This window comes from Thunnus maccoyii, chromosome 9, assembly GCF_910596095.1.
Source record: "Thunnus maccoyii chromosome 9, fThuMac1.1, whole genome shotgun sequence".
Lineage (NCBI taxonomy): Eukaryota > Metazoa > Chordata > Actinopteri > Scombriformes > Scombridae > Thunnus > Thunnus maccoyii.
This window is the reverse complement of record NC_056541.1, coordinates 15,345,200-15,361,906: the sequence shown is the minus strand read 5'-3', so window position 1 is coordinate 15,361,906 and position 16,707 is coordinate 15,345,200. Positions and strand designations below refer to the sequence as shown.

The window sequence follows — 16,707 nt, the reverse complement described above, 5'->3', positions numbered from 1 at the left end:
CTTCGTCCTTGTCTTCGTCCTTCCTCCCAAACTCTCTCCGCCTTTTGCATGCATGCATAAAAACAACACAATAACACACAAACACATGCTGAGGAGTGTACATATCTCCAGCAGTCTTGAGAGTAAAAATCCCTGAATGTGCTCGTATCCCAAGAGACTTAGCCACTTTTCATATTCTGTTTGTTCCAATTTACTCCAAAATGATGTGTGTGCAGTCCACGTTGCCTGGGGACTAGTTAAGTTCTCTGTTTTCACAGAGTTTTGTATTCCAGTGCAAGAGGGCGGCAGCATACAAAATGTGCTCTAAAAGAAAAAGGAACGATGTTATGACTGCTGCACATCTTTGAAAACTGCCTCGAGCTTTCAATCTTGCCAGATAGCTGTGTTTAGGAGTTTTTAATCTCAAAAGATACACCTTCCTGCATTGTATGACTCATTGCTTACATCACTGGGAAGTAGGGTAGGTGACTCAAGTGTGTGTGTGTGTGTGTTTATGTTCGTGTGTGTCCAGGTGCCCTGTGGATGTGCATCGTACTGAACCCCCACTGCAAGCCAGAGCAGAAGTCATCATGGCTGCGCCAGCTGCGCAGATGGAACAGCGTGGATGTCTGCCCCTGGGAGGACGGTAACCACGGCAACGAGCTGCCCAACCTCACCCACTCACTGCCTCAGGGTGCCCATGGCAACCAAGGTCAGAGATTGACAAGTTTTGTATGTTTGTCAATAACATATTTACTTTGTAATAAAGTATCTCACAGTGGAAAAGGTGAGAAGTGCTAAATGTAGCATTTGTACATCAATAGAGGAGCCTCCATCTTATGCATATTGAAGGTTACTGTATGCATCATTCTGCATGTGTTTGTGTTTCTTCTACCTTACGAAAGATGATCAACCCTTTGGAGATGATTTTTCCATGAAGCTCATTCGCGCTGAAAGCTTCACTTCAGTTCAGATGAAAACAGTGGCAGATTTTCTGCCATGTAGAAGCTGCTACAGGCTGCCAATCTTCTAGGTTATGGTTATGTTTGTTTACAGTAATTATGCTAATGCACAAAAATTAACATATTATTAATATTAATATGATAATGCATGGACTTTTCAGCCAAAAGGCAACCAAATGACCATGCAAGTGGGCTAGCTGATGATCATTACCTGCCTTTCTCTCAGCATGTGAAGGTGATCGAGCATTAAATCCTTCCTCCGCCTGTCTTCCACCTCTTTTTCCTGCAGAGATGCGCCCCCACAGGACTGTGTTCACACGGGCTATTGAGGCCTGTGACCTGCACTGGCAGGACCGACACCTCCAGCACATTATCGCCAGTGACCTCTATGCCAACTACTGTTACCATGACAACCAGGAGGGCTCCCTCTTTGACACACGCGGCTCACCCCTGTGGCATGGTGAGTCTGTGTTTACTGTATGTGGGTGTATGAGTGTCAGATCGGTTGTTTACATGCAGTAAGTTGGTCCGGGAACATGCAGACACAGTGAGAGATGATGAGAGTTAAATACTTTGCCGTTTTCTCAGAACATGTCCCAACGGCCTGTGCCAGGGTGGACGCCCTGCGTTCACACGGTTACCCCAGAGAAGCCCTCAGACTGGCCATCGCTGTGGTGAACACGTTACGACGGCAGCAGCAGAGGCAACTGGAGCACTTCCGACGGCACAAGAAAGGTGAAGCCTGTTTTTAAGGTGTCCATTTTTTGAAGTAATTAACCGAGAGGGAGGTTGTGTTGTTGTTAGAATAACATTTTGCTTGAATTCTTTGTCCTTATTAATTTAGTTTAATTCGATGTAAGAACTTGTTCATTTGTCTAGTGCAGGTCAAGTTGTTTATTTATGTTATTGTTATCTTTTCATTTGGTCTATTTGGTGGAGGTCATTGAATAATTTTTGGTAATTTCAGTTCAGAAAATATGTGCATGGTTTTACAAGACATTGCATTAACAGCATACTTCTGTCTGCACTCTCCTCTAACTGCGTCACTGTCTGCTCCACTTTGTCTCAGAGTTGCTCCATAAAGGCCATACTTCCATCACCAACATGGAGGGCTGGGTGGGACATCCCCTGGATCCCATCGGCACCTTGTTCAGCACCCTGACAGAGTCGGGACGAGCGGGAGAGGAGGGCTCGAATACCTGTTTAGACCTCTCAGGTACTGCTGATTTAACTGGCATCCCCAATGAAAAGAAATTTACACATATACTTAATATAGCCCTGGTGCTATGGCAACATATGAAACAAAAAAAAGCCAAGAAGATTAAACAGTATGTTGTGTCACATACTTGTATCATATGATTTGAATATGACATACTGTATACATGGCTTACATAATTACCACATATAAAACAATACTATAAGTATAGCATGGTATAAAATGAGCAGGGCTACAATCATGAAAGTACGCAAAGGTTTGTATATTTATACACAGATTTTTATACATTTTTAATTTTTGCACATTCTGTATATTATTCCCAATGTTTTATTTGTGACATTAGATAGCAAAGAGATTTTTTTCAGCCTCATACTTTTCATGTCTTTTTGTATTTCTTGGCTTACATTAGAATGCAGATGTTATAAAGCACAGTTAAAGCGCAGATTCAACTTCAGTCTCTTTGGCTCATCTTATCATGCCTCCTCTCATGTTTTTTAAATTCTCTTCCCCCACGCTCCTCGATCTCTCCGTCCCTCTTCGCCTCCTCTGCTCACCGAAATAGCCCTCTCCTCTGAGGTAGAGCAGTGAACAGAGGAATGCTCCTGAGGCGTTAATCTTTATTTTGGATGGTCGCTGGGTTCAGACATCTACTGTGTGACTGACACAGCGGTTTTCCATAAGAGACAGACTCATCTAGCGTCCAGACCTCAGAGAATAACACTGACTACCACCTCACGCCAGCTCACTTCCTTTGATCTACCTCTCATCTTTGTCTTCTTCACAGACTGCTCCAGTGTAGTTAGTCGCGCAGACCTCCAGCGGATGCCCGTGCAGCGATTGCTGGGAGACGGTGAATCCTACGTGGCGCTGGCAGTGGAGACGGCTCTGATTGGCTTAGGCCAGCAGCGGGTGATGCCAGACGGGCTGTACGCGCAAGAAAAGGTGTGCCGCAACGAAGAGCAGCTATTGGCCAAGCTGCAGGAAGTGGAACTGGACGACTCCCTGGTCAAAATCTTCCGAAAACAAGCTGTCTTTCTGCTAGAGGGTGAGAGAGATAACATTTCACCCTTATTCTGCTTCTGCTTTTATTCTCCCAGCAGTCCCCACACATGTACACACGTACACACACGTACACACACACACACATACACACATACATATAAATATATATATATATATATATATATATATATATATGTATATACTGTCTATATACAGTATATATACACGCACAACTCCTCTCTGTCTTGTCTCTCCTCCCACACACCAGCCTACACATTCTTGCTTAAACAGGAAAAAACACATTGGACTCTGTCTCACTATTTATTGTCCTTTCATTTTGTGGTGCAAATAGAGGCTGAGCTGCCCCGGGCCAGACCAAAATGAGCTCTTTACACAGTAACACCAGGGGTATTGTGTCAGCACACATGCGTGCACACACAACAGTGTGTACATTTACAGGACTGAACTGGAACAGAATGCAACGGCTGGGGTTTGGTTATGGGAAAGGGAGAAGGAGGAGGGGGGGTGACACATCCTGGCTGGCCCAACCCAGTCAAGATTTTACTCCAGACCCCACCCAAACCCCAGCCCAGCCCTGCCCGGCCCGACGCGACCACCCACCTCTGGCTCCGTTACTAATAGAGCACCCGGCTTTGAGGCCTCTGCGGGCCCCTGGAGGCTGCAGCCGCGCCACTGTGTGATGTGGTCTGTGGCTTAGGAGCCTGTTGGGGTTTAAAATAACCCACTAGAGACGAGGGGAAGTGGAGGAAGAGGGGGAGAGAAGGGAGAGAGCGCAGGGCCAAGTCTACACACGACCATATGGTTTTTGACGTCACAGTTTGTTTAAATGCCGCGTGGCTTTGACTCTCCCAGGCTGGGAGGGATAGACCAGATAAGTCTCTCCTAAGTGTATTACAGCATAAAAAAGCACAACTCACAGTACAACAGAATGAAAAAACAGTTGTTTTTCTTGTCTGTTTTTACTGTAGATACTATAAAATTCAATACCATACCATAAAATTCATGGATCCAATGAGTCACATAATTGTTAATTTCTTCCCCCTTTTTCATCTGTCACTAATAACCGTTCCCCTTGTCTGTGTTTGTGTGTTTTTTGCACAGCTGGCCCGTACGCTGGTCTGGGGGAGATTGTCCACAGAGAGAGTGTTCCCATGCACACCTTCGCCCGCTATCTCTTCACCTCTCTCCTACCTCACGACGCTGAACTAGCGTACAAAATTGCACTGAGAGCCATGAGGTAGGTACCCTAAAGTTGTGTGTGTGTGTGGCTATAATCATAACAAAACCTTGTTGATCAGATTTCATTGACTTTCATTTGAAGAATTTCATGCTGATCCTTGGATTAAGAAAATCCTCCCAAGTTCGGTCTTATGGAGCCTTTTAAAAATTCCAACTCTTAAATGTACGGCCGTCAGCTCCAAAACATGGCTGTTTTTGTGAAGCCTGTTCAGTACAAACAAATCTTCAAACTGAACTGACTGTACTCAATCACCTCCGACCAAATCAGTAGCTTTTAGCAGTGGAGCTCCCCTCACTGGTGACAAAGAGCACCTTTTCAGCTCAGCAGTGATTCACAGTATGTTACTAAAAGGCATCGAAAACCACAGAAACCATCATGATGTGATAACTGTTGCAAATACTCTGCTGCTGAGCTATTACGCCTAATTTTGTATTGAAGTGAACATAACAGCTTGAACCAGCAACATACTGAATGTACTACTGAACTGAAGACAGTCAGACAGTGACGCGTTCACTTACTGATGTGCGTACTAAAGTGCGTACATAGTCAGTGTCTACAAATCTTTGAATTGAATTGAATGAAACAGTTCAAATCAGCAAAGTTACACCTCTATTAAGACCAACCAACTGCATCACTTGCTTAACAACTTACTTTTGCAGATTGCAATCAAGCACACTGCATTCAGGTTTCAGATTCCAGCTGTAAAACTCGTAAAAGCTTCTGATATCACAAGATATCTGTGGTGATCTGCCATATTTTGTCATCATGGCCAAATCTGAGTTATAAACAGAAGATTTAAGAGGTTTTTACCAGACAGGAACTTTATAGAGGATTGTGTCTCTGTGTGGCTCTGTCCTGTTTGTGGGACTGACTGTGCGTTGTCCATGTGATCTCTCTATATTAAGCTCCTGTGTGTATTCATCTGTGGACAATGTGTACATGTGTATGTGTGTTAATCAGTCTGCGCTGCTGTGTTTTGATGTTGTGACTAGTGGGAGCTGGATCAGTGAATATTAATTACATTAATGAGAGTGTAATTAGTGTGGCTGTAATGAGGAGGAAGCACACATACACACACACACACACATGCACACACACAGGGCCAACAGGGACAGGGCAGTGTGGGGAAGATGTTTGTTGTGTTTCTACAAAGCGAGGCCTCTGAGTCCATCACTGGAAAACTGGCAAATGTTCAGTGAATGAATGGGAAGTGAGTTCTTTTTTTTTTTTTTTTAAGGCTTACACCGTCAAGTGTCACAGTTGGACAATTGCAGAACAAAAGGACAGCAAACACAGCGCTCACACCTTCCTGCTGTTAACCAGTTAGGAGGCGGCAGGAATTGAAATAATATGCTTACGAAACCAAAACAATATGGTCGGAGTTTTCATTCAGGAGCCGTGCGGTTTCAAGGTTGCACATCCAGCCGCTGCCTCTAACCCGTGTCCCGAACCTGTTTTCCATGAGTCAGCCTCTCCCTTCCCTCCCTTGCTACTTCCCTTCACCTTCCCCTGTTTCCTCCCCTCACCTCCTCCATCCTCACTCCTGTGGTGTGAAACCGGCGATTTAGAATAATATGGCCACTTATGGGTGCTCCTGGGAGCCAGGGGTGTCTACTCAGCACATAATGAATGTGTGTAATGTAGCGTAGTGTAATATGATAGCATATACCTCCTCGCTCCCACGGGACGGCGAACAGTTAAATATAGAGGAGGAGGTAAAGGAACCAGGGCTATTTTAATGGACCCATTATAACACTATCATTGATACAAGGAGAGAGAAAAAGTCTAGCTCTCTCGCTCATTTACACACACACACACTTTTTCACTTTCCACTTGCTTTCCCTATTTGTCTTGTACTCTTTCACAGTTTCTCTCAGCTTTTTTTTTAAATGAGAGGAAGTCAGGCTGGCTCCATGCACAAATGCATATCCAGTGAAGTATTTTAAAGCGTGTGTGTGTGTGTGCACTGTGGATGAGGTTAATTAAAGCATGGGAGAGCAGCATATGCTGTGCGATGGCTTGGTGTGAGCGGCCAACACACAAAAAAAAAAAAAAAAAACACTGCCTATTGGTTCACGAGCTGCCCAGATTTTGAATTCTGCAGCCACAGAAGAAGCAACTCGCTCCCTCTCAGGAGACGGTTCTTATCTCGATTCTTTGGAAGCCAAGGAGACAAATCCCAACCGCTTGTTATCATATAAGATTTCCATATAAGATACCAGTCTTCCAATGCTAATGAATCTAGATCCTCACTATAATCCACAACCTTTGATCCTCCGCATAATCCATAATCTTTGAATATACAGCATTGTTTATCATAACTGCAGCGTTAGGATAAACTGAGTCAATGATATAGCAATGACACGTGCAGGTAGCTGACGTCCCCGTTTCCTTAAGTGAGGTCAAACCGTGTAGTCTGTTACAATTACATGTAGTGCCCCTGAAAACACACAAAACATTTCTGAATGTTTTCCTCTTTCGATCATGCATATATTCATGTGAAAAAGACAGACAGACATAAAAAAAGATGCTCAGAATTCAAGTCGCCATCAGTATTCACTCGTTTTTTTTCGACACATGCTATAACACATGCACACACACATAATCATAATACTAACAGGTAAAATTAGACCACTTGAAAACAATAGAGCAAGCAGGTATCAGTAAAAGGGTTCAACTACATTCTTTGTTTTTCATGTTTTAAATTCAGTTGAATGGTTATATGCTTACCTATGAGTCAGATAAAATCCTATTGTCGGTGCTCTTTTGACATTTCTTAAAAATAAAAAAAAATGCACAAAGATTAAGCTCAAATTAAGGCAAATTTCTTATAATACTGAGAAATTGATCACCGTTTTGATGCTGTGCAGAAAACAGTGCCTCACTCAAAGCAGATGTCACTTTCACGCATACTAGGCACTTAAGAGCTGCGAGCTGAATTTCGGGGGGTTACCTCTCGTCACTCCTGTCAAGACAGCAGAGCGGTCGCGCTGACGGTTTCCAACTTTGAGTTTGTGTATAGAGTGGAGGTCTTCCAGCGGATGTGTAGCTTAGCTGATAGATGTGTGCTTGATAAATTATGAAAGTGAAGGGTGTTTACAGTCAGAAAGGGAAAGGACCACGAGGTAGAGAGGTCAGTAGTCATGGTGATGCTGACCAGCTGACTGGACTGCTTTTTATCAATGTCATACTTCCTTCTTTTTCACTTCTCGGTCTGCATCTCATTCTTCCTGTGTATAAATACGCAATTAAGTGTGTGTTACTATTCCGTAAATAATCCCCCTGATCTACTGAAACTGCAACCCATCAGCTGTTTCTACATATCCGTGTCTCCTCACTATATGGCGTCTGTCTTCTGTGCTCCCTTGCAGACTCACTTCACTCCGTCGCCCTTGAATATTTCTGGTGCGATACGTATTGCTGTGTCCCTTTTTTCAGATGTGACAGGGTGCTACAGTGCCACAGGACCCGTTTGACACCAGAGCTGCTGCTGCCCACCACCACCCCCCAACCCTCACCCACCCCCCTCCCCCCCCACCCCCCCTCCTCCTCTCACTGCCTTGCACAGGGAATTGATTGCCTCTTACAGCTCACTCTGTTAGTGTTTTATATATCATTGATGCACATTTATATCCGGACGATAAGGCTGTTCTGTAAAGAAATATGAGTTTAATTTGATGTTTTAAGCACACTTGACGTCGAGTTGAGAGTTTGTGTAGTGTTATTGCGCAGAGAAGATGATCATGTTTACAGCCAGTGTGCACCATTTTGTTGTAGTTTACAAGGTGCTCGATGAGAACGCACCTGCGGCAGCAAATTTACTGTACTTGTGCTCAGACTGAATGCTTCACAGCAATCCATGAGGATTTTTTTTTTTTTTTCATCATTTGTTTTTTTTTTTTTTCTCATGGAACAATAGCCCAGTATGGATTTTCCTCCCAACATTTTGAAGAGGTTATTTTTCAGCAAGCCAGGCCTCTCAAGCTCCCATCCAATGGAGGCCTCTGGCTCTCTGGTGAAAACCAAACAAAGACAGGAATGTTGATGAGGCCTCCATCTTTACCCAGGGCCCTTTTTTTTTTTTTGCTTTGCTACACCCCAGGAATCTTCCAGAAGTCCCCAGTGTGGTGGGAGCTTTTAGCAGCTCTTTAGATGTGTGTGGAAGGAACCTGGCTGTTGCTAAGGCTTCCAAACATCTCCATTTTACACCAAGTGTCAGTGTTCACACTCTCGCGTATCTCGACCGGGTTTTTGTCACCTTCTCTCTCCAAGTGACGAGCCCCCATTTGTGCCCTCTTGGGCAAAACCGAGTGACGAAGAGGCTGTTTTTGTACATGCCTTCACTCAGGTGGCAACAGTATCACATGCACTTTGCTCTGAAATTGAAACTGGCATTTAGCATCACATTGCTTTTACCGGGCTGCTTTGATGTGTTTTCAAAAGGGCAGGTGTGTGTGTCTGTCTGAGCGTATGCGTGTGTGTGTGTGTGCTGGCTCTTTTCATTCATGTGTGTCGGTATTTGTTTGATGTGTGTCCAGCCTTACGGGGCTGGAAGGTGAATTCCTTAATTTCCCCGTGGACTCAATTAGCTTTGTGATTGGCTGAGAGAAGGCCAGGTTGTGCTGTCTTCTGAAGGAAAGAAGACCTTTGAAACTGAGGTGGGAGCGGAGGGAAGAGAAGTGAAGCAGAATAGGAGATGAGCTGGTCACAGTGGTAATGGTGGTTTTGCTCATGGTGCTGGTGAGGACCTGGCCCTGTCAGTGTTATTATAATGAGAGAGAGAGAGAGAGAAGGGAACTAGAGAAGCTTCTTCATCCACTAGCAGGTGTTGCACGGCTCTGACTTCATTATGACCAATTAGAGTGAAGAAAATACTAATTATACCTTGGTTTCTAGGTGATTAAATACTAGGTTGGAAGTAAATTGCAGGGATAGGATAACTGTAATCCCCCTGTGATCACTGAAGTCATTTTCATTTTGAAGTCACTTTCAAACCACTCATAATGAAGACTTTCTCTGTCTTTACAGTATTTCTGTCTGTCTTCTTGTTACTGTATGAAGAAAGTGTGATTTTGATCATTCATGGACTCTTGGTGTCTCTCTCATTATCATTCTCTCAATCTCTGTCTTTCTTATTCTGAAGCATCATTCGTTATATGATATATTTAATTGAAGTAAATTGTTTTCTGCAGAGTATCATCTTCTCTTTCTGTCTCTCCATCAGGTTGCCGGTGTTGGAATCGACGGCCTCGTCCGGTGACCTGTCACGACCTCACCACATCGTGTCCGTGGTGCCCAACCGCTACCCACGCTGGTTCACCCTGAGCCACATAGAGTCTCAGCAGTGTGAGCTGGCCTCCACCATGCTCACTGCTGCCAAAGGTGCCGACATATTCTCAAATACACGCTGACATAAACATATATAGTACATGGAAAAAAGCTATGCCGCTAACATATCCTGTTCTAAAACATTCCTGTCCTGTTCCCTATCTCTTCCAGGTGACAGTCGCAGGCTGGAGACAGTCCTGGAGTCCATCCAGAAAAACATTCACTCATCGTCTCACATCTTCAAACTGGCACAGGATGCATTCAAGATCGCCACTCTGATGGACACCCTGCCTGACATCACACTTCTCAAAGTCTCTCTGGAGCTCGGACTGCAGGTATGCAGACATGCCCACATAGTGTGGGTACTATGTTCAGTATACTTAAATCTATAGTTTTAATATTGTAAATTAATATCAACCAATATTCATTCATTTGCAATACTCTACTAATACCAAGTCACTATAAGGCCACTGTTTATTTTTTAAACTGTTAAAACCCTGAATTCTGTCACACTGATTATTACTGAGTTTTTGTTTTTGCTGTGTCAGTGATAATCTAACCCTAACCCTAAATTTCTAGAGAAAAAAGTGAACAGCTCTTGAGGCTGCCATAATGGTTCACTTATGTTTAGATCTGTTGAATTGAGAGGTTGTAAACAGAATTTGACTTCATTCTTGTGTTCATGAAACCTTGATACTTTAAAACTAGTTTTTAAAAAAAATGTGTGATGGCCTTGTCATCGTGGAATATGGGATCATCATGAGGCAACAGTATTTGCACTATAGGGTGCACTCACCGCCCTGTGAAATGGCTTCATATTGCATGGCCATTATACGACTATGCAGAACAATCACCAGACTTCATGTCTCCCTTGAGTTGTCTACTATACCATCACAGATCCACCTCTGTGTATCCTTTAGCTTTCTGCAAATCTAAACATGTCTGAATGTTGGGAAAAGGGTTAAAGATGACTCAGAGGACCTTATTACTGTGTTCCCTCCTTATAGCGTCTACATTTTGTGCACCTTAGACTGGAATATGAGTGCCGGTGTTGGATTCTAGTGCTTTCTGAATGTTAGCACCACCAGAAGGACCGGCCTTGTGTTGAGCTCAGTTTTTATTTTTCAGATTGTCACAGAAATTTCCCTCAAATTCTTAACTACAGACACCGGAACATAATTTTTGTTTTATTCAGCAGTATATACTGTACCTTTTAGCAGGCTGATACATGTTTGACATATATACTGTATGTCATGATGACTCTTTTTTCTTACTAAATTAAATACAGTGTATTTATTAAGTTTTTTATAAGGCTTTTGCAGATCAGGCAAGAGCTCTTTATTGCCTTTGAACCTGGAGCAATTAATTTTGCTTCAAAAACTCAAAAATTAAAATGATGCTTATCAGTTCTGTTTTGAAGCTCGCTCCACAGTAGAGCTGTGTAGCCTCCCTTTGTCACTATGTTTTAGTTACTTCACTTATTTTTATGTGATAACAAAACTACTTTAATTTAATGCTAAATTTTCCTTGGATATATTCTTAAATTAGATTTTCTACTTTGTATCATTTGAATGCCAAGTTGGATTTTTTTATTATAACTCTGTTAGGTTGTATTGTGCTGTGTATAGCTGCCGTTTGTCTCAGCTAGTATAAAATACAATTGCAAAGGGAAACAGTAAAAAAGGATTGATGGAAATGAAATAAAATCTTTTCCCATATAGTTCCTTAGCTACAGCGTTGAACAAGACCTATTCAAAATAAATATTTCAGCCTTATTGTACAGTTTGTTGCAAGGTAGAGTTTCATTGTTGAAGCTTTTTTTTCTACAACTCACCTGACGTCTTTTTTTTCCCGTCTTGCTCAGGTGATGAGAATAACTCTGTCCACATTAAACTGGAGGAGGAGAGAAATGGTGCGCTGGTTAGTCACATGTGCCACTGAAGTTGGTAAGTGACCCAGACTACTCAGTCGTTTATCTTTGGTTGTTTTAAAATGTGCATCAGGTGCAGATTGTGCTGCTTTCGCTCCCAACTTTGTCTTCATTCTCTCCTGTTTGTGTGTGTCAGGAGTGTACGCCCTGGACAGCATCATGCAGAGCTGGTTCACCCTCTTCACCCCCACAGAAGCCACCAGTATCGTGGCCACCACTGTCATGTCCAACAGCACTATCGTACGCCTCCACCTGGACTGCCACCAGCAGGAGAACCTGGCTTCATCCGCCCGCACCCTCGCCCTGCAGTGTGCCATGAAGGACCCCCAGAACTGCGCCCTCTCCGCTCTCACACTCTGTGAAAAGGACCACATTGCCTTCGAGACAGCCTACCAGATTGTACTGGACGCGGCGGCGACAGGGATGAGCTACACACAGCTCTTCACTATAGCGCGCTACATGGAACACCGCGGTTACCCCATGAGGGCCTACAAGCTGGCGACGTTAGCCATGGCTCATCTGAACCTCAGTTACAACCAGGACACGCACCCCGCCATCAACGACGTACTGTGGGCCTGCGCGCTCAGCCACTCGCTAGGGAAAAACGAGCTGGCCGCCGTTATCCCCCTGGTGGTGAAGAGCGTGAAGTGTGCCACCGTGCTATCTGACATTTTGCGGCGGTGCACACTGACCACGCCGGGCATGGTGTCGGCACTGCACAGCCGCAGAAACTCTGGGAAGCTGATGTCCCTGGACAAGGCGCCGCTCAGGCAGCTGCTGGACGCAACCATCGGGGCCTACATCAACACCACACACTCACGGCTCACACACATCAGCCCGCGTCACTACAGCGAGTTCATAGAGTTCCTTGGGAAGGCCCGGGAGACTTTCATGATGGCTCACGACGGACACATTCAGTTCACGCAGTTCATAGACAACCTGAAACAGATCTACAAGGGCAAAAAGAAACTAATGATGCTGGTGAGGGAGCGGTTTGGCTGAGGGTGAGGCTGGGGGTTGCCAAAAGCCCCCCTTCCCACTCTAGTACTTTTCTATTAACTTGAGTCTGCCTTTTGAACTTCTTTTGGACTTATACAATAGACAAGTGAAAAGAGGGATGTGACTTGTACAATGAAGCAAAAAGAGAAAGGAAAAGATGACAAAAAAATCAACAGAGCCACACGCGGTATTATTGTTCTTGCTGTTGTTATTGTTATAAACATTATTACTATTATTATTATTAATAATATTATTACTACTATGTGTACAGAAGTGTTTTTATTTTTCAGAAGAGAGGAAATTTGTCACGTTGTGAATGTTGTGTGTATTTCTCTACATGTGTGCGAAAGGAAAATGAAAAGTGAAATGGCTTTTTTTTTTTTTGTTCCTTTTATTTTTTATGATTTAAAACATCTTTTTTCCCTTTTTCAGTGTATATTGAGTTATATGTTGTCAAGTGGCTGAAGCCCTTCTACAATAGCGCTCATGTAAAAACAAAAAAGAAGAAGAAGAAGAAGAAGAAGAAAAAAAAAAACCGTCTCGGCATCCTCAAAGAGAAACTAAGGCTTTAAACCACACAGAGCACCTCCCTTTGTCCAGGCCCTCACCTGTGGGTGCTGGGCAGCACTGCACAGCTTAACTCGGCTCGGCTCGGCTCGGCTTGGCTCGGCACAGCTTGGGTTAGCACTGACAGAAAGCCGCCATCAGCATTTCTCCAGACAGCAGTAGCAGCAGCAGCAGCACTTCAGCAGCCATTAGTTTTCTCTGGGTCCCAGGCATTTGCTTCATTACACACAACGATGCTAACTCTTGTTGTTGTTAGTGTTGTAATCTCACCCACCTCTATAATGAGGACCTGTTTTAGACAGAGGACAGTATACAGGCTCTACAGTGATGGCACATTAAGCAAAGATAATGAGTATTATTGCTACATTAATGTAATGTAGCACAGCTGTGATTTTTTAACAGCCCAAATTGGACTTAATCACTGATATAGTTGAGTTTTCTAGTTGAAACAGATACCCAGAGGGAGACGACTACCTCATGATACGGTATTGAACCTGCTCCCAGTTTATTTATGCTATCATGATATTTATCATGTATGATAGCTGACAGTGTTAATTAAACAGGAGTTTCACTAGCGAGACCAAGGTTATGAGGAGATACGGAGTCAGATTCCTGCTGAGTGCTCCTGCGCTCAGCTCTGCTGTACGTCACCGCCCCTCGCAATGAACGGTACTTTCACCCCAAAAATTGGCGACAACGCACTCAGACGACGTGTCAGTATGTCAGTCCCCCCCCCCCCCCCCCCCCCCTCATCTCTACAGTATAGCCACCATTGTTCGGTATCTTCGGAACAGGCCAGTGTCATTTCCCTCTGTGCATGTGAATCATAGAAATTAGACTTTCTACTGTTATAGTTCATTGTGTGGAACCTTCAGTAATTGTCAACCAGAACGTTCTCAGGGATTTCTCTACACAGGAAAAAGGTGGAACAAATGAACGACTGACTACAGGAAGAAGAAGAAAAAAAAAAAGACAAAAACATGACACAACATGAGCGAGCATTTATTGTACTCTGTATATATGCCATAGTATATGTCTGAATATGGAGGATCTGAAAGTATATGTTAACTAATTTATACAGAGTATTCTATGTAATGTGAAATACTTGAAGCCGCTGTAGTTTGCTCTCTCTCGCTCTCCTTCTCTTTCTCTCTTTTGTCTTCTCTTTATTCTTTTTCTTTTTGTCGAAAAACAGAACATATCAGAATGACTAGACTGAGCTTGTTGACGGGCTTTTTGGACTCACGGGGCCGCACGTGTTCATACTTGAGACGCTGGATCCCGTCAGAAAAACGCAGGTTGAGTCAAATTGGTGATGACGGAGAGAAACGTTGTTGTCTTACTTCATTCCTGCTGACTAAAGCATAGAGAGAGAAGGAGGCCATTGGTCGATAAATGTTTGAAAACACAATACAAGAGTTCTTGAAGTACTTAATTATGCATGTAAGCTGTTGTCCTAGCATATTTTTCCATGGAATCCTATGGGAAATAACTATAATGTGCTTTATACAGGAGCTAATTGGGGATGAATCTGGCTTCAAAAAAAAAAAAAAATCATGTATTATGTGTCCAGCCTTACATGCATTTAAGGACATTTCTTGGCTGAAGTCTGCCTCATTCTGCAGTAATATAAACCTTATCAGAGTAACTTAATAGTAAAAGACAATTATGCACAGGTTCAGTCTAGCTAAGACAAACACAATGAGTCTCCTCACTTCCTCCCCTCAGTACACGTAACACCAGTGTCTCCTCTGCAATGTTCAGCTGTCCTATCATTACTTGCCTTTTTTTTTTTTTTTTTTTACCTTCTTTATATCAGATTTTTTTTTTCTTTTCTGTGCATCTTTTTCTATCTTGCGTTCATTAAAGATAAAAGCAGCCTTTTCTCTTGCCTTGTCTTAACGCTTTAAAGTAACCAAACAGGAGATCTATCTAACAACCAAACGCGTTCTAAGAGGTGAGAGACAACCCACCTTGGTCCCAGCTTTAGTGTCCTTAATTAGTAAGTGAATGGCTGTGTAACTCATGCTTTAACAAAGCAATTCCTCACGTGTGTTTGGTGAAAAATACGTTGTCCAGTGTCTCTTGTTCTCTTCAGAAACAATTTCCTCTGAGTCTTTCTAGCTGTTTTTATTTTAGTTTTTTTTTTTTTTTGTTTGTTTGTTTGTGTAGGAATCTTCTGCTCTCCCATTTTATTTATTACAATGACCCATGTATACATGCTTATGAAATTAAGATTTGATACACCGATATCAATTTATTTATGTAACTAAATCACTGTTTTATAATCTTGTTATTAATGAGTCAATAATTGATTTTTTTTTTTTGTTTTTCGTTTTTGTTTTAATAAAAGTTAGTTTTTTGAAATGTACGTTTATGTCCTCTCAACGCTGTTTTTTGCACCCTGACACACAAAAAAACAGGAAGAAGTCTTTTTTTTTTTTCTTTTTTTTTTTACAGCTTCTCTTTTGTCTCAGAGAGTCTGTCATGGATCATTATGGGACGCGGTCTGTGAGCTAGAAGGCGTGCGTTGGTCGGCGTGTCAGTGAGCGCCAATCAGTCAGGACGGTTCAGATCTCCATCAAACGGTGGTGTCAGGAGAAGGCAGAGAGGGATCACTCTCGCTGGCAGCAGCTTTCACGCTGTCATCCCGGCGAGCTGACGAGGAATATGAAATGTATCAATTGATATTCCCATGGTCTTTGTAGCTTCTGTCAGGCAGCCAGGCTCAGCCAACCACAATAACCTGTTTACATGCATCCAACACTGACAGTGGTGCCACAGGATGACTAAATCAGTGTATGTAGTTTGTCAGGTGTGTGTGTGTGTGTGTGGACATGTTTTTGTGCATGCTGCTTCTTGTTTGCATGCTTTTGTGTGTCTTTCCTGTGAATGTGTGTATGTGTGTGTGTTAAAGCCTTTAGGGAGTGAATGGGAACAGGTGGTAGCTCCAGACTACAGGAGCTCCTGACAGCAGTAAGGTCCCCCGACTCCCAGCCCCTCATTAAACATTGACACAAAAACACTGCAACTGTCTGTGTGTGAACAGTAATGAAGCGCAGACTGCTACACCAGTATACACATGGCAACTTAGCACAGCACGAGCCCTCAGCCCGCGCACGTGTGTGTGTGTGCGTCGTCCATCTGTGTGCGCTCATTAATGAGGCACATTTGTCCATAGAGGTGTCCACTTGGATATTGAGGAATTCGTCAGGTTTAGCAACAAAAGCACCAGTCGGCTGTCAGAGGCCAGACAGAACTGTCCATTTGTTATGTGATGGATGCCTGCCTGTGAGAAATAGTGTGTGCGTCTGAGCATAAAAACACACTTATGCATGTGTGTATCCATGCGAGTAAGCGTACACCTGTTCCTGTGTGTGTATGTGCGTGCGAGAGAGAGAACACTTCCTGTGTGTCTGACCTGTGCTCAGGTCCCTGCTCAGTTCCAGTTGGTAATGACATC

General features: G+C 43.3%; 1 protein-coding gene across 1 annotated transcript in view; it reads left to right on the top strand.

Annotated features, from left to right (window-relative positions):
* The window catches only part of LOC121904614 (zinc finger SWIM domain-containing protein 6-like), a 42,228-nt gene extending 29,327 nt beyond the window's left edge, over nucleotides 1-12,901 (top strand). The window contains exons 5-14 of the mRNA XM_042422449.1: nucleotides 512-691; nucleotides 1,231-1,401; nucleotides 1,530-1,676; nucleotides 2,011-2,157; nucleotides 2,942-3,202; nucleotides 4,282-4,417; nucleotides 9,645-9,802; nucleotides 9,920-10,083; nucleotides 11,613-11,694; nucleotides 11,815-12,901. Coding sequence (XP_042278383.1) covers nucleotides 512-691; nucleotides 1,231-1,401; nucleotides 1,530-1,676; nucleotides 2,011-2,157; nucleotides 2,942-3,202; nucleotides 4,282-4,417; nucleotides 9,645-9,802; nucleotides 9,920-10,083; nucleotides 11,613-11,694; nucleotides 11,815-12,680 — 2,312 coding nt within the window. The 3' untranslated portion in view covers nucleotides 12,681-12,901. The remainder of the gene's footprint in view (nucleotides 1-511; nucleotides 692-1,230; nucleotides 1,402-1,529; nucleotides 1,677-2,010; nucleotides 2,158-2,941; nucleotides 3,203-4,281; nucleotides 4,418-9,644; nucleotides 9,803-9,919; nucleotides 10,084-11,612; nucleotides 11,695-11,814) is intronic.
* The last annotated feature ends 3,806 nt before the right edge of the window (nucleotides 12,902-16,707 follow it).